General features: G+C 37.3%; 1 protein-coding gene and 1 pseudogene across 1 annotated transcript; both read left to right on the top strand.

The window, feature by feature from the left end:
* Positions 1 to 6,813: 6,813 nt before the first annotated feature.
* On the top strand, positions 6,814 to 7,839 carry LOC133261595 (olfactory receptor 4C6-like). Its single transcript, XM_061440035.1, has one exon. It carries the CDS (start codon positions 6,814 to 6,816, stop codon positions 7,837 to 7,839), a length of 1,026 nt encoding a protein of 341 aa, XP_061296019.1.
* A 15,468-nt stretch (positions 7,840 to 23,307) lies between these two features.
* LOC133261163 (olfactory receptor 4C15-like) lies at positions 23,308 to 24,750 on the top strand (annotated as a pseudogene).
* Positions 24,751 to 25,086: the final 336 nt, after the last annotated feature.

Below are 25,086 nucleotides of genomic sequence, written 5' to 3'. Positions count from 1 at the left end.
TGACCCAGAGGCTCTCCCTAAATACCTTGCTAGCAATTCCTGTTATCCAAGATTTTATTGAATAAATCATTAAGCTCCATGAGAAATTCAGACACAAGAGACACATAACAACTTAGAATTGGCTTCCTGGGTTCATATCCAGGCTTTGTTAATTACTGACTGTATACCCTTGAGCAAATTAATCATTTGGCTTCATCTCAGTCATACAATGTGTCTCATTAGAGTTAGATGTGAGGACTAAGTGAGAAAACATACATTAAGTAATAGCAAAATATCTGATATATAGAATATACTAAATAATTTATTATTAGTTTGATTAGGATATGTGTATAGATGGTGGCTCAGTGGTAAAGAATCTGCCTGTAATGCAGGAGCCGCAGGAAACACAGCTTCTATCCCTGCATCGGGAAGATCTCCTGGAGGAGGGCATGGCAACCCACTCCAGTATTCTCGCCTGGAGCATCCCATGGACAGAGGAGCTGGCTGGCTACAGTCCATAGAGTCACAAAGAGTTGGACATGACTGAAGTGACTTAGCACATATAGATCATCTCTCTCTCTATATATATTATATCATATCACTTTAATTTGGGCTTCCCTGGTGGCTCAAGGGTAGAGTCTGCTTGACAATGCAGGAGACATGGTTTCAATCCCTGGGTTGGGAAGATCCCTTGCAGGAGGAAATGACAACCCACTACAGTATTCTTGCCTGGCAAATTCCATGGGTAGAGGAACATGGTGGGCTACAGTCCTTGGGGTTGCAAAAGAGTTGAACACAACTGAATGAATGAGTTCACAGGCACGCAGCACAGCTTTAATTCTGGAGACTAACATTTGTTGTTTATATCACCAATGAGATTCTAAGAATGAATGATTAAGCAAATTCAAATTAAAATGAGGTGATTTTCTACATCATTATTTTTTAATATATTCAAGGTTCCTAATATTTAGTGATGGCAAAGCTGTGGGAAAAATTAGTTTTTAATACACTATTTTGGGGTATAAACGATACTTCAGAATTTTGAGAACAATGCTACTGAATCTGTCAAATGTAAACATATGTGTAATTTTTGTTTTGATGATGACATAGATTTCTCCAACAGAAATAAGTGAAGATGTCTGTAAGTGGTGTTCATTGTGTATCTGTGTATAAGGTAAAATATTAAAACTAAAATAAATTTCAAGCAAAAATGGACTAAAGGAATTATGTTGTAACAATGACATGGAATAATATGTAACAATTAAAATCAAGGAGAATTCATCAATATTGACAGATAATGTTCCACAAGCTATAATTAGAATTTCAAGTGAATTATTATATTTTGCATATGTTCATATAGAGTAAAACACATCAATGATGATATATATATACCAAAAACAAATGCATATCTTAGGAGCATTTACTAAACTGTTAATAGAGGATCAAATGAGTGAGTGCTTATGGTTGGGAGAAGGTTTTTGACTTTAACCTTTCTATATATCTATCTATTTAAGCTATTCCTCGTGGGGCATGTCTTGTTTTTACAATTTATGAAAATAAATTATTTAATTATAAACATTCTACTTTTGGCTAGAAGAGCATTTTAGGAAACAAGTTGCTTTTGAAGGTTTCTTTTAAAGTCAGTTCAGAAACTTATATATTGCTAACTGTTCAGGAATAATTAAGCTGATACCCTTTTAGTCAATTTAGTATTTAATAGACCCAGGTGATGTTAGTTGTAAAGAATCAGCCTGCCAATGAAGGAGACCTAAGAGATGCAACTTCGATCCCTGGGTTGGGAAGATCTCCTGAAGCAGGGAATGGCTACCCAACCCAGTATCCTGGCCTATATAATTCCATGGACTGTATAGTATATTTTCCTTTATTATAAATAGATTGATTTGGAAAATTTGATATTTCTTTAAACTTTATCTTTTTAAAAATCTGATGAACTGGTTAAATGTTTCTTAAGAAAGACCTCCAATTTTTTGCTGCATCATTTAAAAAATTTATTTAATAAGCATTAATCTTTTTAAAAAAATTTAGCTAACTAAGGAGATAAATGAATTACTTCTGATATGCAAGCTATACAGATACAAATAACAAATATCCAGAATAACAGGTGAAGGAGATTTGGAAGATGATGTGAGGCAGAGAGATGAGTGTAATGGATTAGTTTAACAAATGACGTGAACATGGGAAGTGGAGGCCAGGAGCTTATAGGAATGGAAGAAAATCATAATGAATATTTGGATAGTGCTCTCCAAACATTCCCATGCCTCTTCCTTTGATTTTCATGACAGTTAGTGAGACAATGTGTAAAATTTGTGGAGGGGCTGCAGTCAGTGAGCTGAGGTATCAACTTAATTACATAGGTATCAAGTGGCTTTGGGCAAGTTATATACACTAATTCCAATTGAGCTATTTCAAATCCTAAAAGATGATGCTGTGAAAGTGCTGCACACAATATGCCAGGAAATTTGGAAATCTCAGCAGTGGCCACAGGACTGGAAAAGTTCAGTTTTCATTCCATTCCCAAAGAAAGGCAATGCCAAAGAATGCTCAAACTACTCCACAATTGCTCTCATCTCAATGCTAATAAAGTATTGCTCAAAATTCTCCAAGCAAGGCTTCAATAATACAAGAATTGTGAACTTCCAGATGTTCAAGCTGGTTTTAGAAAAGGCGGAGGAACCAGAGATCAAATTGCCAACATCTGTTGGATCATCAAAAAAGCAAGAGAGTTCAAGAAATACATCTACTTATGCTTTTGGCTATGCCAAAGACCTTTACAGTGTGGATCAAAACAAACTGTGGAAAATTCCTCAAGAAATGGAAATACCAGACCACCTAACCTGACACCTGAGAAATCTGTATGTAGGTCAGGAAGCAACAGTTAGAACTGGACATGGAACAACAGACTGGTTCCAAATAGGGAAAAGAGTACCTCAAGGCTGTATATGGTCACCCTGCTTATTCAACTTATATGCAAAGTATGTCATGAGAAATGCTGGACTGGATGAAGCACAATCTGGAATCAAGATTTCTAGGAGAAATATCAATAACCTCAGACATGCCAATGACACCACTCTTATGGCAGAAAGTGAAGAAGAACTAAAGAGCTTCTCAATGAAAGTGAAAGAGGAGAGTGAAAAAGTTGGCTTCAAGCTCAACATTCCAGAAACTAAAATCATGGCATCTGGTCCCATCACTTCATGGCAAATAGATGGGGAAAGAGTAGAAAGTGACAGACTTAATTTTGGGGGGCTCCAAAATCACTGCAAATAGTGATTGCAGCCATGAAATTAAAGGACACTTGTTCCTTGGAAGAAAAGTTATGACCAACCTAGACAGCTTATTAAAAAGCAGAGACATTACTCCAGGGATGGAGGAGCCTGGTGGGCTACAGTCCATGAGGTCACAAAGAGTCAGACATGACTGAGCAACTTCACGACTTACTTCGTCAACAAAGGTCCTTCTAGTCAAGGCCATGGTTTTTCCAGTAGTCATGTATGGATGTGAGAGTTTGACTGTAAAGAAAACTGAGCACCGAAGAATTGATGCTTTTGAACTGTGGTGTTGTAGAAGACTGTTTAGAGTCACTTGAACAGCAAGGAGATCCAACCAGTTCATCCTGAATGAAATCAGTCCTGCATATTCAGTGGAAGGACTGATGTTGAAGCTGAAACTTCAATACTTTGGCCACCTGATGGGAAGAACTGACTCATTTGAAAAGACCCTGATACTGGGAAAGATTGAGGATGGGAGGAGAAGGGGATAACAGAGGATGAGATTGTTGAATGGCATCACTGACTCAATGGCCATGAGTTTGGGTAAACTCTGGGAGTTGGTGGTGGACAGGGAGGTGTGAGATGCTGTAGTCACGGTGTCACAGAGTCGGACATGACTGAGCAACTGAATTGAACTGAACTGAACTGAGACCTTATTCACTGCATTATAAAATCAAGATAATGCTAGGTCTTATTTCATATGGTTTTGTGGGAACTAAAAAGATAACCATAAATATTTTAGCACAGTATTCTCAAATAATAACTCCTTAAGACTTAGTGACTTGAACTGCTGTTGCACTGTTTTATTTTTACGGGATTTATAGGTTGTGTAGTCAGTAAGTGACTTGACTACAGTGGAGAATTATGTTGTTCATTCTTGACCCTATGGATTTTCCCACTGTACAAAACACAATCAAATGTGTTCTGACAGTTAAACATGGGCTTTATGGCAGTGAGAGAGAATTGTAGAAAAAGGTGAAGTTTACTACTTTGGTTGGGGGTTTTGAATTTCAAAATAGGAAGCTTAGATGTGAACTAGTAGTCAATATATATTAAAATAGAAGGACATTGTTATCTTAGTATAGTGTATTTTGTTTTAAAATATTTGAAGCCATGAGATAGTTCATAGGAAACATTACTTGGAAGTGTAAACATTTAATGTAGGTAAGAGCTGAGCTGCTGTGTTTGAAAGGAACAGAGTCTCTATGCTGGCTCTTTCAAATCTGAGTTCACTAATAATGTGCCATAGCTACCTCATTATCTAGATGAGAAAACTGAGGCCCAGAATAGTGAACAATTTAACAACATAACCTAGGAGTGAGAGGGACAACCTGGAATAAAACCCAGCTTTCCTGATTTCCAAGAACAGGTCCTTTCTACTTCATTTGTGCTATTAAAATTTTTGAAACTTTTATTTATTTATTTATTTTTTAGTTTCTCACTTTATTTTTTAATTTTTTTCTTTTCTTTTTCTTTTTTTTCTTCTAATTTTATTTTATTTTTAAACTTTACATAATTGTATTAGTTTTGCCAAATATCAAAATGAATCTGCCACAGGTATACAAACTGGAGATGAGAGTGGTTGAAGCTAATCTACATTGTATATTTGCATAGAGTGTCCTGAAAATTGTATAATTTTGTTTAGTAAGAGGGATAATCCTAAGAGTGGGTCTTAGGTGTTTACAGGCATCTCAGAGACTGTGTAGTTTGCATCCCCATTTAAAGCAATCATCTCTAACAGAGGTCCCCCAAGACAGCCTCTGCTTAAGTATTCCTTGCAAAGAGACCTTGGCTAATGAAGCACTTGTCTTACCATCTCATCATCCAACTGTGGTAATAATTGCATTTAGTCAATGGAGGCCACTATTCACTTCTTTAGTGGTATAAGGCAAAAACTAAGAATTTGTGTTTTAAAACGAGATGACATGGATTTGTAACTTCCGCTCTTTTTAACTGGGATGCTCATTGTGTCTAAACCTCTGTTTCCTCATCCTCAAGATGAGATCTGTGACAGTACCCTGTCCCAAGTGATATGAAAATAAATGTAATAATGCAAATAGCAGACAAAACACCCTGCTGTCACACAGTGAGTGCAAAATAGATTAATTGCTTTGTTAATATTTTTATTGTACTTTAGAATCTTTGGCTTTATCTGGATGCACCCCTTCACATATCAAAATGGAAGAAAAGATTTATGTTGACTCAGGCTCGTCTTCTGGGATGAGGCTGGCCAAGTTGAATCTGGGTCTTCCTAGAGCAAAGAAAGAGATTTAAGCTTTTGTTTTTTTAATCAACATTTTTGGAAAATAATTAGAATCTTGGGAGGTTAGTTAAAGGTTATAAATCGTGGTTTCAGGATTATATTTATAATAAAACATATTCTTCATTGTAGTCTCATCACTGAATTAATCATTGAATTTTATTGCAGAATTACTGGGTAAGATAAGCGCAGGAAGCATAAATTTGCCTCTCTGTATTGTCATGATACAGAAATTATTGAATTCTCAGTATCTCTTTCATATTGAGTACTCAACATTATACTAAAAGGAGCAATGTAGGTTGTTGTTGATATTGATTTTGATGCAGGAAAACCTGGACTTGAACTTGGCTTCAATGTTTATTATCTTTGGGAACTTGCTGTAATTTTTTTCACCCATTTTTGCCTCAGTATCTTATCTCTACAATATTGTAAAGTTTAAAAATAAAATAAAATTAAAAACAAACAAACAAACAAACAAATAAAATGAAGAAAATGCTTCATGGGATAGTCTAGTGCCTGATACACAAGAGAGATTTATTGAATAGTCACAGTGCAATAATAATCCACTTTGATAGGAAGAAATGCAGATGAAAAGAGTATAGTTCTTAATAAGTGAAGAGGCCTTGGGATATGACCTACCTGCTTTACAGACTCTTCAACTAGAACATTCTAGTAATCAATAAGAATACGAAGGAAATGAGCTAAAATAAAATATTCTGAGGTTACTACATATGTCCAGTGATACATTAAGGTCAGCTTCCTAGTTTGAGCTTTGTAAAAGGCAGCAGCTGAGAGGACTTGTGTGTCATTAGCTCATTTTGGAAAAGAAAATGAAGGCAGTGAATGGGGGAGAGTGAAAGAGGGGAGGAACAAATCTGAATCTTAGATTGTGCTAGGCTGGTTACCATTTATCCACTGGCTCCTATCGACTGGTGATCTAGGATTTCCTAAAGGTATGTTAATTCTCCATATCACCACATGGTTGATGTCCCAGGGTGATGAAGCAGGGTCTTCTAAGTGTCTCAAGCAGCAAGTGTCAGAAAAGCAAGAGATACACTCGTGAAAGGTGTTGTATGGGGAATGATAAGGATTAAGGTGTTATCAGGATACGATTGTTTGCAGCAAGTTGCTGTTCTGATGGCTGAAGGAAAAGGTAAGTCAAGAGGGTGTGAGAGAGAGTCCAAAAAATAAAAAATCCCAAATTAGTAATAATTGCTAATTTAGAATCATATTTTTTGTAGATTTTCCAGCTCAGAGACAGAAGCTTAGATCAGCCCATAGTAAATGGGGAATCTCAACAATGTGACAGAATTCATTCTTTTGGGCATTGCAAAGAATCCAGAGCTGCAGAAAATACTCTCTGCTGTGTCTCTAATCATGTCTATGTCCACCATTTTGGGAAACATCCTCATTGTGGTAACTGTGATCACAAGTCAGAGTCTGAGATCACCCATGTATTTTTTCCTTATATCCTTCTCCCTCACGGATGTCACCTATTCTTCCATCATTGCCCCCAAGATGATTGTGGACTCCCTCTCTGAGAGCACTGCCATCTCCCTCAAAGGCTGCATGGCCCAGTTCTTCATTGACCACTTCTTCGGTGGGGTGGACATAATCCTTCTCACCGTGATGGCCTATGACCACTACGTGGTCATCTGTAAGCCCCTTCACTACATGACCATCATGAGGCCGTGGATGTGCTGCCTATTACTGAAAGGGTCATGGATGGGGCTTTTTACCCATGCAACAGTACAGCTTCTCCTCATGTATCAAATTCCCTTCTGTGGCCCTAACGTCATTGATCATTTTATGTGTGATTTGTTTCCATTGCTGAAACTGGCCTGCATGGACACCCGCATCCTGGGCCTCTTAGTCATCCTCAACAGTGGGGTGATGTGTGTGGCCATCTTCCTCATCCTCACCACTTCCTTTGTGGTCATTCTCTGCTCCCTGAAGTCCTGCAGCTCTGAAGGGCAGCGTAGAGCCCTATCCACCTGTGGCTCCCACCTCATGATGGTTTTCATCTTCTTTGTGCCTTGTATTTTCCTGTACGTGATGCCTGTGGTCACTTACCCCATAGGCAAAGTGATGGTTCTGTCCTTTACCATCATTGCACCCATGTTAAATCCCCTGATCTACATCTTGAGGAACATGGGGGTGGGCCATGAGGAAACTGTGAATGAAACAAGGGGCGTTGTGTGGTCATTAGCTTACATACTAAAAGCAATTCTTTCTTACAAGGACAATGTGCTTTTACCCTCCCATTCATTCCAATCTATTGAGGATACAGTAGTCACTGGCATCATTTAATCAAGCAAATCAGGCTAAGATTCTGTAATCCTGTTACTTTTCTCTCCCCAGTGCAGTGTGTGCTCCATTCCTTTTCTCACAAGGCTCTGCCCACTTTCTCTTTCTCTCTCTACATTTTTCTCCTGCATTTTGAATAATTCAAGCCTTTTCTAGTTTGTGGCTTTTGCTTTTCTTACTCTACCCACTCCTGAAATTCTCTTTCCCAGAGTTCTTCTTCTCTGGCTTTATCTTTTTTTTTTTTTTCCTTCTTTCAGATGAACTGTCATCTCCTTAGACGTTTTCGCTGATGACTTTCTTCTAGGTAACTCTTTAACTCTTCATCTGATTACATCCTTTGTATCAATGTCAGAAACTAAACTTTAGCAATTATTTCTTGGCTTTTATTTTCTCTTTTCCTTTCAACAAATTTGTAATCCCTGTAAGGTCTGAGATTGTGTTTATGGCTTCATGCTGTGCTTAATAAATATTGTTGAATGAATATAAGTCTAAAAGTAACTTGTTTTTTTCTTAATATAAATTAATGCCAAAAAGTAGGGGTGTATATATAAATGTGTGTGTGTGTGTGTGTGTGTGTGTGTGTGTGTGTATACATACACGAAATATAGGAGTTAGAATTATCTGATTTCATATTTCCAAGTGTCTTTTCTGGAAACATTTGAAAGCAACTACAATCTCAGATTAGTACTTTACTTAGTAGTTTACTATTTAATAAGGACTACAGCACTGCCAAATTCTCTGCTGCTGTTATTTCTCCTTTAAAGAGGCAGAATAAGAATCACTCACACTGGGAGTCAACATACTTTAGATTCTAGTGTCTGTAGCTATGCCCTTTATGAGAAAAAAATAACTCTATAGAGACCTAAATTTTTCTTAAACTGTGGGAAATTTTTTCTTGCTGTTACATCATAGAGTTCGATTTGAGAATCCAAATGGCATTTCTTTTCCTCCAGATTTTGCTTTGCCTGTCACTAGAGAGACGCTGACCCCTTTTAAACTGCCTGCAGTTTAAAAATCTAATGTCTTAGACTAAATTAGCATTCTGTTATAGTTTTCTTAATTTTAAAAATACACAGTATAAAAGATATAAATAATTACAATATCAGTCATACTATTTCAAGCAAGGACAATATTTAAGCCAGTATTTATTTATATACACAAAAACATGTGTATACAGTAGATATTTCATGTTAATTATCCTCGGTTATTTTTGAAAACTATGAGTTCCATTTATTTACTGAAGAATATTTGCTTACTTTGTATGAAGTGTCAGATACTCTTTAAGATCAGGGTACACAGTCATGAATAGGTTTACATTCTAGTGCAGGAGACAATACGTAGAAATGAAAATAAAGTTATGAAGTGTTAACTGATTGTCAGAGACTGTAGTGGAATGGTGCCTATGTGACCAGACAACTTAAGTTAGGTGGACAAGGAAGTTTTTCTGAGAGGTTACTTTTAAACTGAGACCTAAATGATGAGATAGAATCATCCTTAAACACATCAGTGAGAAGAGCATTTCAAGGGACTACTGAAAAGCTAGTGAAAAACTTATAAGTTAGAAGCCACCTTGAATAGAAGAAGGTCAAGATAATCAGAAATGATTATCTGATAATTTCTGACCAAGAAAAATGCAAAAAAGCAAAATAGGTGTTTGAAGAGGTCTTACAAATAGCTGTGAAAAGAAGAGAAGTGAAAAGCAAAGGAGAAAAGGAAAGATATGCACATTTAAATGCAGAGCTCCAAAGAATAGCAAGGAGAGATAAGAAAGACTTCTTCAGTGATTAATGCAAAGACATATAGGAAGATAATAGAATGGGAAAGACTAGAGATCTATTCAAGAAAATTAGATAAGGGAACATTTCATTCGAAGATGGGCTCAATAAAGGACAGAAATGGTATGGACCTAACAGAAGCAGAAGATATTAATAAAAGGTGGCAAGAATACACAGGAGAACTGTACAAAAAATATCTGCATGACCCAGATAATCATGATGGTGTGATCACTCACCTAGAGCCAGACATGCTGGAATGTGAAGCCAAGTGGGCCTTAGGAAGCATCATCACAAACAAAGCTAGTGGAGGTGAGGGATTTCCAGTTGAGCTATTTTAAATTCTAAAAGATGATGCTGTGAAAGTGCTGCACTCAATATGCCAGCAAATTTGGAAAACTCAGCTGTGGCCATGGGACTGGAAAAGGTCAGTTATCATTCCAATCCTAAAGAAAGGCAATGCCAAAGAATGGTCAAACTACCACAGAATTGCACTCATCTCACACACTACCAAAGTAATTCTCAAAATTCTCCAAACCAGGCTTCAACAATATGTGAAGTGTGAACTTCCAGATGTTAAAGCTGGTTTTAGAAAAGGAAGAGGAACCAGAGATCAAACTGCTGACATCCACTGGATCATCAAAAAATCAAAAGATTTCCAGAAAAACAACAACAACAACAACAACAGCTATGTCTGCTTTATTGACTATGCCAAAGCCTTTGACTGTGTGGATCACAATAAACTGTGGAAAATTCTGAAAGAGATGGAAATACCAAACCATCTGACCTGCGTCTTGAGAAACCTGTATGCAGGTCAGGAAGCAACAGTTAGAACTAGACATGGAACAACAGACTGGTTCCAAATAGGAAAAGGAGTATGTATGTAAAAGGAGCTGTATATTGTCAGCCTGCTTATTTAACTTATATGCAGAGTACGTCATGAGAAACGCTGGGCTGGTGGAAGCACAAGCTGGAATCAAGATTGCTGGGAGAAATATTGATAACTTCAGATATGCAGATGACACCACCCTTATGGTAGAAAGTGAAGAAGAACTAAAGGGCCTCTTGTTGCAAGTGAAAGAGGAGAGTGAAAAATTTGGCTTAAAGCTCAACATTCAGAAAACAAAGATCATGGCATCCAGTCCCATCATTTCATGGCAAATTGATGGGGAAACAGTGGCTGACTTTATTTTTGGGCTCCAAAATCACTGCTGATGGTGATTGCAGCCATGAAATTAAAAGATGCTTACTCCTTGGAAAAAAAGTTATGGCCAACTTAGACAGCATATTGAAAAGTAGAGACATTACTTTGCCACCAAAGTCCATCTAGTCAAAGCTATGGCTTTTCCAGTAGTTATGTATGGATGTGAGAGTTGGACTATAAAGAAAGCTGAACACCAAAGAATTGATGCTTTTGAACTGTGGTGTTGGAGAAGACTCTTGAGAGTCCCTTGGACTGCAAGAACATCCAACCAGTCCATTCTGAAGGAGATCAGTCCTGGGTGTTCATTGGAAGGGCAGATTTTGAAGCTGAAACTCCGATACTTTGGCCATCTCATGCAAAGAGCTGACTCATTTGAAAAGACGCTGATGCCGGGAAAGATTGAGGGCAGGAGGAAAAGGGGATGACAGAGGATGAGATGGTTGGATGATATCACCAACTCATTGGACATGAGTTTGGTTGAACTCCAGGAGTTGGTGATGGACAGGGAGGCCTGGCGTGCTGCTATTCATGGGAATGCAGAGTCGGACACGACTCAGTGACTGAACTGAACTGAAGATTATCAGTGGACAGGAGGGAATGTGGTGCAAGGCGAGAAGTGAAAATTTAACAGACTTCTTCTGATCAAGAAATCTGTTATTATTTGACTTTTAAATTCAAGATGAATTATCAGCATCAGAATAATTTTGATTAGAAGAATAATTGAAAATCAAATCCCTCATTTGTTTATGAATAACTCAGCAATTTAGCATCAAACATCTTTGCAAATGGGCTTCCCAGATGGTGCTAGTGGTAAAGAACACTCCTGCCAATGCAGAAGTCATAAGAGACGCTAGTTTGATCCTTGGGTCAGGAAGATCCCCTGATGGAAGGTGTGGCAACCTACTCCAGTATTCTTGCCTGGAGAATCCCATGAATAGAGGCGCCTGGTGGGCTCCATAGGGTCATAAATAGTAGGACATGACTGAAGCACCTTGGTACGCATGCATGCATCTTTGCACAGAGCGTCCATTTGATTTTTGCTACGTCATACAGAGCACAATGTTTACTGGCTCCCTACAATATCTTAAAATTTAACATCTGGATTCACCTAATAATTATTTTTTCTTGCCTCATGTCAAAGAAGAAGAAAAAGCTGCTGACAGTTTGTAAATGTTGATCTCTGTAAGAACTTTCTCATGATCATTTTTACTATTTTAATTATGAGAATTGAAAGGTTCATAATAGATCCCTAAAGCTAAATAATATTTTTGGTAATTCTCCAGCATCAGCATAGGTCCAGAATTTACATTTTATATTACAAAGGTAAGGCCATTCTGACCATTCATGCTAAAGTTATTACCTGCAATTATATTCTACGAATCTCTTCTCTCTTCTGTAAGTCTTCCTAATTTCTTCACATGAAATAGCTTTATTCATTAAACATATTACTTTTCAGCTCACTGATCATCTTTTTTGTTTGGTTCTTTAATGCTCTTATTTTGAAACAAATCTTGGTCTTGCTGCTTTTTTTTTTTTTTTTTTTTTAAAAGAAACTCACTATGGATAATTGATTGTAAATAATCTAATCTGTGTATCAGAATAGAAAATTTCAATACTATTTATGATACAAAGACATTCCAAAGTAGGAATAAAATAGCATTTTAATTTGAAGGAGAGTATTGGTATTAAAAAAAAAAAACTACTGCAAACATCCAACTTATTTGGAGACATTAAATAAGCTTACTTCCTATTTCACTCTGAAAATGTAAGCTATCTGAAGGGAATTTCCTTAGACTATTACAAATATATCTACCAATTTCCAGCACCCATTCAGATATTTGCTACCTTCTTACCTACTCTTAAAAATGCATTCATTATCTATGCTCCTATGCAAAGCAATCAACCTTTTTATTGTACACTAGATCTTATTTCCTTGTTTGTATGAGGGCATTGGTCTAAAAATAGCTTCTATATCTATTTTATCTACATTTCAATTTTTATTTGATAATTTTACATCAGCAAAGAAACAAATCTGTTATGTCTTTCATCTTTCAAGTAAATCTTCCATTGATTCCTTTTCCTTCATCAGTTACTCTTTCATTTCATTCTCTCCTCTTTCTTACAAAACACAAGAGATTCTCTAACACTTGTTATTCTGTTCTGTTTAAACCCTTTCAGCCACAGTTCAGTTAAATTTCTCTTTTCTGGGTCATGACTGAAGTGACTTGGCAGCAGCAGCAGCAGCAGTGACCTCTATGTTATTCAACGTAACTGTCATCACTCACTTATCTTACAGAATCCACCAGCAGTATTTCATCCCATCTTTCTTGGCATACTTTCTTTGAACAATGATTCTTTGAGTTTGAGATCTTGAAATCCAAATTCTTCCATTGTATTTCCACCTGAATGACTAATAGCTTTCTTACACTGGTCCCAATGACAAAGCATATTTTCCTGGAAATTGATATAACAATTCTAAAATTATATGGACGTGTGCCTGTCTTTAAATATGTTTGGTGACAAAAGAAAAGAAGAATAGGAAGTTGATAGGAAACTAGATTTACTAACTGTAAGAACATATCACAAAACTTTAGTTTGTAAACTTTTTGCTATATTCCCATGAATAGAGAATCCTAAAGAACAGGAGAAATGGTACAGACTTGAGTCCTCTATATTTGTAGATTTAAAATAAATGCTATAATATAATTAATTAATGATCAGGATGGAATTTTAATCCCTCAGGAAGCAGGGACTACTGAATAAATTCTGAAAGAGCCATATGGTCAACCCTCCACATTATCCTCTCATTTCACCCACTCTTTGTGCTTTTTGCTCCTTGTGTCCTTCTCCCTTTTCTGATTTGTAGGTTTCTCTGAATTTACCCTGTTTCTATAACATATCTGTTACATTATCTGCCCCACCCCATCATCACAATATTATTTCTTACCCCACTCACTTCCTCTATCTGAAGCAAATAATAAAGGATTAAATAAATCAGGACTTGGAATAAAGTAGAAGATGGTGCATGCATTTTGAAGTAGGAACCAGAGTTCCAGGATTAATTGCTGGAGTCCTGCTGTTGAGTCATAATTTTAAAATATCCCCTCTAAGAGAGTGGTCCATATCAGATGGCTATCCCATGTCAGGAAAAGCATCTAAAATTTTATTGAAAATATAATAACACTTGTCCCTTAATACCATGTGCAAATGAAGTCTAGGCAATTATTAATATTTACCTTTCTGATTAATCACTTCAATACTGCTTCTTTCTGGGGAGTGTGACTAAGCATTAAAAATAGGTAGAATACAAGAGTCCATAGAGGGGCACACTCATTGATATAGACTTTCTGCAGGGACCTCATGAGCTAAGCCCCAGTTTTCCCTCCAGCTTCAGTTGCAATGCTACATTCCATCAGAGTAAACAAACTGTCAATCTTTCTCTAAAAAAAAAAAAAAAGAGAAAAATTTCTTTAAGGTCTGGAAATTGTACTTTTAATTTTAAAATTATGGCATATCAAGATCAAATACTGAGAGAAGAAAAGCAGATTCTGGATTAATGTATAGATTTTTGCATGAAAAAATTCACACATAAAAGTTGTTACTCTTTAGTAAGCATGACTGTTGCACTAGTCCCCACACAGTACATGCCTTTATGGATTGATGCTGTGTCTTATCCCAGAACTCATCTTTTGCATTTGGTAAATAAATAGATGTTTCCCCGCAGTCTGCAAAGGTACTATATTTGGTCCTAATTTATACAGTTTCTCTTTCTGAATATGAAGGGAATTGAAAGCACCTACAAATAGATGCCCAGGAGAAGCCAAAAAAAAAAAAAAACCACCTAACTGGGGTCATAAAATTTTTACAAACACTTGAGCAAGTCAAACCATAAATAACTGTGTCTTAGAAAATTGTAATGATGGGAAATGTCCATACCCTGAGGGAAACTGAGATTCAATTCTAAGGTTCATGACCTCTCAGGGAAACCTCTTTAAATTCCACTTAAAGGTCAAGGAACAAACTTTTGCTCCTTTATGTTTTCATTGAGACCATGGTGAAGACAGTGTTTGAGAATCAGTAGGGAAACTTCTTTACCACATCTACCAGAATTGCAACATGTCTCTTAGATATAGAAGTAAGACTTAGAAATTTTATATTTCACATTTTGACCAGCTGTTGAATGGGTTTTTCTCCATAGACAGAAGGATGTTAGCATTACCAGAATTTTCAAGAGACTGACACATGGTGAGATTTATAATTCACATTTTTGCATATTCACAGGTGATTTAAAATTGTGATGTAGTATGTAAAATTATAGGTGTTATGATGCAGGCTACCAAGTTTAAAGCAAGCTGTGGTCTATCACTTGGTTGTGTACATTTGGGCCAGTTCTATAAACCTTTTTGCCCTCAGAATGTTTATTTTTAATGGAGATTATATGTTCACAAGGCCAAAGGATTTGGAAACAAATAAAATAATACATGTGAAATTAATTAGATAGGACTTGAAATAATTTAAGTATTGAATGTATAGCAGCTGTTTGAATACAAATATTTTTGGAGGGTTATGTGTTCCTATTCAAGTCTAATGAAATTATAGCTAGCATCAGTTTTTTATCTTAAAGTTAAATCCAAATAACTATAAAATGCAACATCTGAGTATTTTTGTTGGAGCTAGTAGATAGCATTTTATTTACTGTTTCTTGATATGCTATCATTTATCATTATTGTTTCTTAATTTGTTATCATTTAATTATTGTTTCTTTATATGTTATATTTATCATTCATTTAGCCCTCATCCTAGTGTTTTAGATTAAAAAAAGTGGACTACATAATGCCTATGTAGAAAGAAGGTGATTTATTTAGAGAACCATTGATATCTAATACAACAGTTCAGTTCAGTCACTGGATAAAAATGCAGTGGATTCAAGGAATTTAACTTGGAAGGTAATTAGAATGGGTTTTTAATCTATTAATTTAATATTAAAATATAATTAGAAAACACTGCATATACTGACATCCTTATTACTAATTTCTCATATAATTTTGAATATTATATTTATTTTATAATGCTATTATATAAACTATTATATAATAGTTACATCAGCTTTAAATTAGACACAGAAATTTCTATATTATTTTCAGAATGATCAATGCTAGAATAATGTTGGTGCCAAAATGAATGGGAAGAACCAGTAATGAATAATGGTAAGAGCCAGGAGGCAAAATTTCCAGGGTCCCAGGTCCAAAAGATGATTCAGAGCCCTCAGTTCATGGTGTGAAGGGCCCTCAGCAATCTTCTGTGCATCTCCAGCATCTGAAGAATAGGGAAGGGAAGTCCGTGAGATATTTTCTCAGAAATATGAACAGAACAAGCTATTTCCAAGAAAAACATATGAAGGGAAAACTGATATGGAGGGCTAGGCCTATGATTTGGCTATCTGTGGATTCTTTACAGCAGGAAATACTTACAGTGTGAGATTCTATGTTATGTTAGCATGTTGGTTCCACCAGTACAAATTAATTACACTGGATAAGTAATAAAATTATCTTCAAACATCATCTCTTCCTGAACAAATATTTAGATGATAAATAATACAATGTTGTGTGTTTTAAAATTGATTTTTTAATGTTAATTTTTCTTATTATTATTTCAAAATGCATGTTGAAAATAAAAAATCTCTACTATCTTCATACATTATTAATGAATAGGGTTGCTACAATTTTTCATTTAACATGCTGTAAAAATTCTTCACAAAGTATGTCCTTATGTTATTAATTAGTGTTTTATTCATAGCATATCTTGTTAATTTATAGTAGATTGAGTTGCATAAACATCTTATTCAACATTTTAGATATTTCTGATTTTTTAATAAATGTAATATCATCTTCCATAAAACTTACATCACTTTATTTCACTCTTAGAATAATTTTTAGGGTTGGGGTTACTTGTATAAAAAACATAGTCATTTTTATGACTATAAAAATATTTGCTAAAACATTTCCCAATTAGATAATATGAATGAAGCTGTTTCATTGCAATTTAGAAGACATCATTTTTTAAAAACCCGACTTAGAAACAAACCTATTTTATTCTTACGATAGATTCTTTAGTGCACTTTATATGTGAAAACACTATTTAAGAAAATAAAGCTTATATCAATATTCCACATCTTCCTGTTGAATTATATATTACAAAGCAGTTTATAGTAACTGTCTTATTTGACTCTCACAGGTCAACAGCTTGAACAAATGGTACTGTATTTTATCGGAGAGGACTTAGAAGTTTTGTGGTTTCTTCAGTGACACATGACTATAAATCTGTAGCTTCTAGATTTTTTATATTGGAAACTGAACAATTATAATATTATTTTAATTAACTTTTCATTTTGGAATAATTTTAGATTAATAGAAAAGCTGACAAGATAATACAGAGTTTCTGTCTACTCCTCAATTATTTCCCCCTAATAAATCATCTAATGTTACTAGTAGTATATTTGTCAAAACTGTGGAATGAACATTGATTAAAAAAGCACAAGATTTTAATCATGTTTCACTAACTTTTCCATGTCTATCACTTTTCTTTTCTAGGGGTCAATCCAGGACAGCACAGCATGTTTAATTACCTTTCAAATAATTTCTAATCATAGACATTGTGATCATAAACTCTGAGGACACTGTATTCTCCATTGCCTAAGTATTAACAATAATTTTGGAAATTCTTTTTATCTAAAAAAAAAAAAAAAAGAGCAGTTTGATTTGTTCATATTTAATGGGCATTTGATTCTAAAATAGTATTTCTTAGAAACTTCCCAGACTAGGGAAGTACAGAGCCTAAGAATTACTTGTTAGATTAATACAGAGCCTTGCTCTTTCTCTCCACTGTTTGTATTATTCGATTTTCTTTGTACAATGACACTACCTGAAAAAGATTTGGACTCCTGGGGATCTGGGCTTCCTAGCTGATGCTAATGGTAAAAAACCTAACTGCCAATCCAGGAGACAGAAGAGATGTAGGTTTGATCCCTGGGTCGGGAAGATCCCCTGGAGAAGGGCACGGCAATCCATTCCAATATTCTTGCCTGGAGACTTCCATGAACAGAGCGGCCTGGCAGGCTACAGTCCATAAGGCCACAAAGAATTGGACACAACTGAAGCAATTTAGCACCCACACATGCACACATGAGGGTCTGAAGACTATAAAATTGTATTCAGATCAGATCAGATCAGATCAGTCTCTCAATCGTGTCCAGCTCTTTGCGACCCCATGAATCGCAGCACGCCAGGCCTCCCTGTCTATCACCAACTCCCGGAGTTCACTCAGACTCACGTCCATTGAGTCAGTGATGCCATCCAGCCATCTCATCCTCTGTCATCCCCTTCTCCTCCTGCCTCCAATCCCTCCCAGCATCAGAGTCTTTTCCAATGAGTCAACTCTTCGCATGAGGTGGCCAAAGTACTGGAGTTTCAGCTTTAGCATCATTCCTTCCAAAGAAATCCCAGGGCTGATCTCCTTCAGAATGGACTGGTTGGATCTCCTTGCAGTCCAAGGGACTCTCAAGAGTCTTCTCCAACTCCACAGTTCAAAAGCATCAATTCTTTGGCACTCAGCTTTCTTCACAGTCCAACTCTCGCATCCATACATGACCACTGGAAAAACCATAGCCTTGACTAGATGGACCTCTGCTTTTCAGTATGCTATCTAGGTTGGTCATAACTTTCCTTCCAAGGAGTAAGCATCTTTTAATTTCATGGCTGCAATCACCCTGCAGTGATTTTGGAGCCCAGAGAAATAAAGTCTGACACTGTTTCCACTGTTTCCCCATCTATTTCCCAAGAAGTGATGGGACCAGATGCCATGATCTTAGTTTTCTGAAAGTTGAGCTGTAAGCCAACTTTTTCACTCTCCTCTTTCACTTTTATCAAGAGGCTCTTAAGTTCCTCTTCACTTTCTGCCATAAGGGTGGTGTCATCTGCATATCTGAGGTTATTGATATTTCTCCCAGCAATCTTGATTCCAGCTTGTGCTTCTTCCAGCCCAGAATTTCTCATGATCATGGTAAAGCATGAATTAGGAGTAAAAGGATGGTCATTTCTGCTCTGTGTCAAAGGCTCTGGGAGCGTGTTCACACTTACGGCAATTTTCTCCAGTGCATCTAAATGCATTAATGGTTTTATCAATATCAATATTGCCTTATCTGATTCTTCCAAGAACCCATTGTTATTATACACAATTATAGAATAGAATCTGAGCTCTTGAAAATTTTAAGTAACTTTTCTCATCACATAATATAACAGTACAAGAGCTTTGATTTGAACCTAGGTCTCTATTAATCTGGACCTGATGTCTTCATTTCATTGTCTCTACATATATTGATAGTTTTTACTCTTTAATATATAGTCATTAACTTATCCAATGATATTATAAGGTTTGTTTCATGTTCTTGTTTGCTTGATGACATAGCTGAATATGGCGTTCAGAGTCCAGGCACTGTTTAGAAATCTCTTATGCCCTGGAAACATTTTGTTTTAAAGTAAGTAAAAAAATGTGCTGTATATACATCTGTGTATTTGCTAGTTTTATTCATATTTTCAATCATTTTTGTTAGCAGTCAGTGTCATTCATAAAATTCAATTCATTTTTAATTCTTTCAGAAAGCCCAATTATTCTTTTACTTCCCTATTTAACAAGCATAGATAGTATATATATGTACACACACACACACACACACACACACACACTCACTTGCCACTTGACTGATGAATTTCTCATGTGTACAAGGAAGGATACAATCATATTTCTCTCGTTGTTTAGCAGTAAAGAATCCACCTGCCAACGAGTTTCAATCCCTGCATCAGGAAGATCCCCTGGAGAAGGAAATGACAACCCACTCCTGGGTTCTTATGAACAGAGGAGAAATCCTATGAACAGAGAAGCCTGACAGGCTACAGTTCATGGGGTCACAAAGAGTCAGACATGACTGAGTGACTAAACAACAACAAAGGACAGTCATTCTTCAAAGCTGTGTCTTGCTATAAGAAATGAAATAAAAAATTGGAGTAATATCTGGATGGTTAATGGAAAAGCTTTCTGTGGGTAAGCTGTATGGCTTCTTAAGTGAGAGAAGAGTCACTAAAATCAGTAAGGGCATTTTATCATAAGCAGCAATTTCACATTTTCCAATTTGACCCTCATTATAATTGTATGAAATGGGTAGGGATATTATATGTGAATCTCCCTACATTACAGTAAATCATATACATTTGAAGCAGACACACACTCATGAGTACTGCTTGATCTGATTGGGTCACTTTGAAAAAATACTTCAATTCAGTTCAGTTCAGTCGCTCAGTTGTGTCCGACTCTTTGTGACCCCATGAATCGCAGCACACCAGGGCTCCCTGTCTATCACCAACACTCAGAGTTCCCCCAAACTCACGTCCATCGAGTCAGTGATGCCATACAGCCATCTCATCCTCTGTCGTCCCCTTCTCCTCCTGCCCCCAATCCCTCCCAGCATCAGAGTCTTTACCAATGAGTCAACTCCTCGCATGAGGTGGCCAAAGTACTGGAGTTTCAGCTTTAGCATCATTCCTTCCAAAGAAATCCCAGGGCTGATCTCCTTCAGAATGGACTGGTTGGATCTCCTTGCAGTCCAAGGGACTCTCAAGAGTCTTCTCCAACTCCACAGTTCAAAAGCATCAATTCTTCGGTGCTCAGCCTTCTTCACAGTCCAACTCTTACATCCATACATGACCACAGGAAAAACCATAGCCTTGACTAGACGAAACTTTGCTGGCAAAGTAATGTCTCTGCTTTTGAATATGCTATCTAGGTTGGTCATAACTTTCCTTCCAAGGAGTAAGCGTCTTTTAATTTCATGGCTGCAGTCACCATCTGCAGTGATTTTGGAGCCCCAAAAATAAACTCTGACACTGTTTCCAGTTTCCCCATCTATTTGCCATGAAGTGATGGGACCAGATGCCATGATCTTCGTTTTCTGAATGTTGAGCTTTAAGCCAAATTTTTCACTCTCCACTTTCACTTTCATCAAGAGGCTTTTGAGTTCCTCTTCAATTTCTGCCATAAGGGTGGTGCCATCTGCATATCTGAGGTTATTGATACTTCTCCCAGCAATCTTGATTCCAGCTTGTGCTTCCTCCAGTCCAGTGTTCCTCATGATGTACTCTGCATATAAATTAAATGAGCAGGGTGACAATATACAGCCTTGACGAACTCCTTTTCCTATTTGGAACCAGTCTGTTGTTCCATGTCCAGTTCTAACTGTTGCTTCCTGACCTGCATACAAATTTCTCAAGAGGAAGATCAGGTGGTCTGGTATTCCCATCTCTTTCAGAATTTTCCACAGTTTATTGTGATCCACACAGTCAAAGGCTTTGGCATAGTCAATAAAGCAGAAATAGATGTTTTTCTGGAACTCTCTTGCATTTGCCATGATGCAGTGGATGTTGGCAATTTGATCTCTGGTTCCTCTGCCTTTTCTAAAACCAGCTTGGACATCAGGAAGTTCACGGTTCACATATTGCTGAAGCCTGGCTTGGAGAATTTTGAACATTACTTCACTAGCATGTGAGATGAGTGCAATTGTGTGGTAGTTTGAGCATTCTTTGGCATTGCCTTTCTTTGAGATTGGAATGAAAACTGACCTTTTCCAGTCCTGTGGCCACTGCTGAGTTTTCCAAACTTGCTGGCATATTGAGTGCAGCACTTTCACAGCATCATCTTTCAGGATTTGGAATATCTCAACGGGAATTCCATCACCTCCACTAGCTTTGTTCGTAGTGATGCTTTCCAAGGCCCACTTGACTTCACATTCCAGGATGTCTGGCTCTAGGTCAGTGATCACACCATCATGATTATCTGGGTCGTGAAGATCTTTTTTGTACAGTTTTTCTGTGTATTCTTGCCATCTCTTCTTAATATCTTCTGCTTCTGTTAGGTCCATACCATTTCTGTCCTTTATTGAGCCCATCTTTGCGTGAAATGTTCCCTTGGTGTCTCTGATTTTCTTGAAGAAATCCCTAGTCTTTCCCATTCTGTTGTTCCCCTTTATTTCTTTGCATTGATCGCTGAGGAAGGCTTTCTTACCTCTTCTTGCTATTCTTTGGAACTCTGCATTCAGATGCTTATATCTTTCCTTTTCTCCTTTGCTTTTCGCTTCTCTTCACAGCTATTTTTAAGGCCTCCCCAGACAGCCATTTTGCTTTTGCATTTCTTAATAAATACTTAGCAATGAATAAAGCCTCAGGCTCTGTCTATAGTCAACATTCTGTTTCTATTCCTTACCCATGTGGTTACTGTCACTTTGTATCTTTAAATAATTCGGCCATTACCTTCTGATTCTACATCATTGGCTCTGTGTCCTTCATCAAGAAGCATCAGTCAAATATGAAGACAGAAATCAGATTATAACCTCTACAGTGAATGGAAACTCTAGAGAAGCCCCTTCTGCTCTGAAGCTCTTGCTAGAAAAATTTTTTCTTCTTTCCCTGTAGAGTCAGTCACTTCCATGCTGGAGTCAGAGGTTCTGGGTTAAAACTCCAGAGCCAGCGTCTGTTATTTCTTTAATTTTATCTCTTTAAGCATGGACTTCCTACCAGTAAAACTGGGTAATAAGATCTAATGTGGACTGTTTCATAGCCACTTAACTCTGAACAACTGCTTCCTTGCATTATTTAACTTAGTCATCATAACAGTACATATTAGTAGGTATTACTTATTTTTGTCAGCTTTTCTTCTTGTTTTTAAATAATGAGTGAAAAGAAAGCCAACTTAATACATGGATATTTATTATGTATTAGTCTACAGCAAGGTGTGTTCCCAATGACCTTTTTTTTTTGAAGAATGAATTAGTTGATTTTAAAGTTTCAGGTTTTTTTTTTTTTTAGATTTTAAAGAAATAACTAGGAGCATAGCCATGATCCAAGCACTTCTTCAGTTTTGTCTTATTTCTCCTTCTATCTGTATGTAGATAAGGAAGTCACCTGATCATGGATGGCATGCAACATCTCCCCCCCCTCCTCCCACTCATGCACATGGCAGGCATGATCAATAAAATTCTCTTTTCCCTTCCTCAGAACATGGCTGTGGCTTCAGAATTCTTCTCACGATTCACTCCAGGAAACCACTACTATTAACATATGACCAGAGTTGGCAGTTGAGATAACAACTATATCTTATCCCCACCCCAGGTGGATCCCTACCTTTTCTTACATTGAAGCTCTATCTTAAAACATTTAACAATTTATATAAACTTCAATCTTCCTGGTATCCCCCTACCACCTTCAACAAATTTCTAGCTTTGTGTTCAATGAAAAAGCAAGTGCAAGAACATAATTCAATTTTTCACATGCAGGCACCAATTTGTTAATGACTATGATGACTCTCAAAACTGGTCTGAGGCACATTTGTCTTTCTTCTAACTGTAGATTCTACGTGCTTACTGTGGTACCATTCACCTTTTCCTTGGAAATTATGTAAAACCAAAGCTTTGTAACTGAGTTTGTCCTCCTGGGGCTTTCACAGAATCCAACCACGAAGAAAATAATATTTGTTTTATTTTTGTTCATTTACATTGCAACTGTTGGAGGCAACTTGCTAATTGTGGTGACCATCAGTAGCAGCCCAGCACTCTGGGGCTCACCCATGTACTTCTTGCTGACTTTTCTGTCCTTCCTGGATGCATGCTTCTCCTCTGTCATTGTCCCAGAGATGATTGTGGACTCTCTCCTTTGGAAGAAAACCATTTCCTTCAAAGGTTGCATGACCCAGCTCTTTGCTGAACACTTCTTTGCTGAGGTGGAGGTGATCTTCCTCAGTGCCATGGCCTTTGACCGCTATGTGGCCATCTGCAAGCCTTTGAACTATTCTTCTATCATGAACCACAGACTCTGTGTCCTGCTGATGGTGGTAGCCTGGACAGGGGGCTTCATTCATTCCATGATACAGATTCTCTTCACTTTCCAGCTGCCCTTCTGTGGCCCCAATGTCATTGATCACTTCATATGTGACTTGTACCCACTGCTGGAGCTTGCCTGCACTGACACTCACATCTTTGGGCTTTTGGTAGTCACCAACAGTGGGTTTCGGAGAAGGCAATGGCACCCCACTCCAGTACTCTTGCCTAGAAAATCCCATGGACAGAGGAGCCTGGTAGGTTGCAGTCCATGGGGTTGTGAAGAGTCGGACACGACTGAGCAACTTCACTTTCACTTTTCACTTTCATGCATTGGAGAAGGAAATGGCAACCCACTCCAGTGTTCTTGCCTAGAGAATCCTAGGGACGGGGGAGCCTGGTGGGCTGCTGTCTATGGGGTCTCACAGAGTTGGACACGACTGAAGTGACTTAGCAGCAGCAACAGTGGATTTATCTGCATCCTAATCTTCTTCTTGTTGCTTGTCTCCTATGGGGTCATCTTGCTGTCTCTGTGAACCCATAGCTCTGAAGGTCAGCAGAAAGCCCTCTCCACCTGCAGATCTCACATTGCTGTTGTGATTTTGTTCTTTATCCCATGCATATTTATCTATGTATGGCCTCCATATTCTTTCTCCTTTGACAAAATGGTAGCCATACTTTACACCATCCTAACTCCCATGTTCAATCCTTTGATTTAAGCTTTCAGGAACAAAGAAGTGAAAAGTTCCATGAGGAAAGTGTGGAATAAGATAATGGTTTCTAATGAAAAATAAAACATTTAAAGTTGAATAAAAAATTAAAATTTTCTAATCAGACAAAAATTTTATATGGATGAGCATTGTTTGACAGGGGTTGACTGTGTGGATCACAATAAATTGTGGAACATTCTGAAAAGATGGGAATACCAGACCACCTGACCTGTCTCTTGAGAAACTTGTGTGCAGATCAGGAAGCAACAGTTACAACTGGACATGGAACAACAGACCGATGCCAAATAGGAAAAGGAGTACGTCAAGGCTGTATACTGTCACCCTGCTTATTTAACTTATATGCAGAGTACATCATAAGAAACACTGGCCTGGAAGAAGCACAAGCTGGAATCAAGATTGCTGGGAGAAGTATCAATAACCCCAGACATGCATATGACACCACCCTTAGGGCAGAACGTGAAGAAGAACTAAAGGGCCTCTTGATGAAAGTTGAGAAGAGCGTGAAAAAGTTGGCTTAAAGCTCAACATTCAGAAAACGAAGATCATGGCATCTGGTCCCATCACTTCATGGCAAATAGATGGGGAAACAGTGGAAACAGTGTCAGACTTTATTTTTTGGGGCTCCAA

Source organism: Bos javanicus, chromosome 15, assembly GCF_032452875.1.
Source record: "Bos javanicus breed banteng chromosome 15, ARS-OSU_banteng_1.0, whole genome shotgun sequence".
Taxonomy (NCBI): Eukaryota; Metazoa; Chordata; class Mammalia; order Artiodactyla; family Bovidae; genus Bos; species Bos javanicus.
Note: the sequence above shows the minus strand (reverse complement) of the source record. Positions and strands in the feature narration are given on the sequence as shown.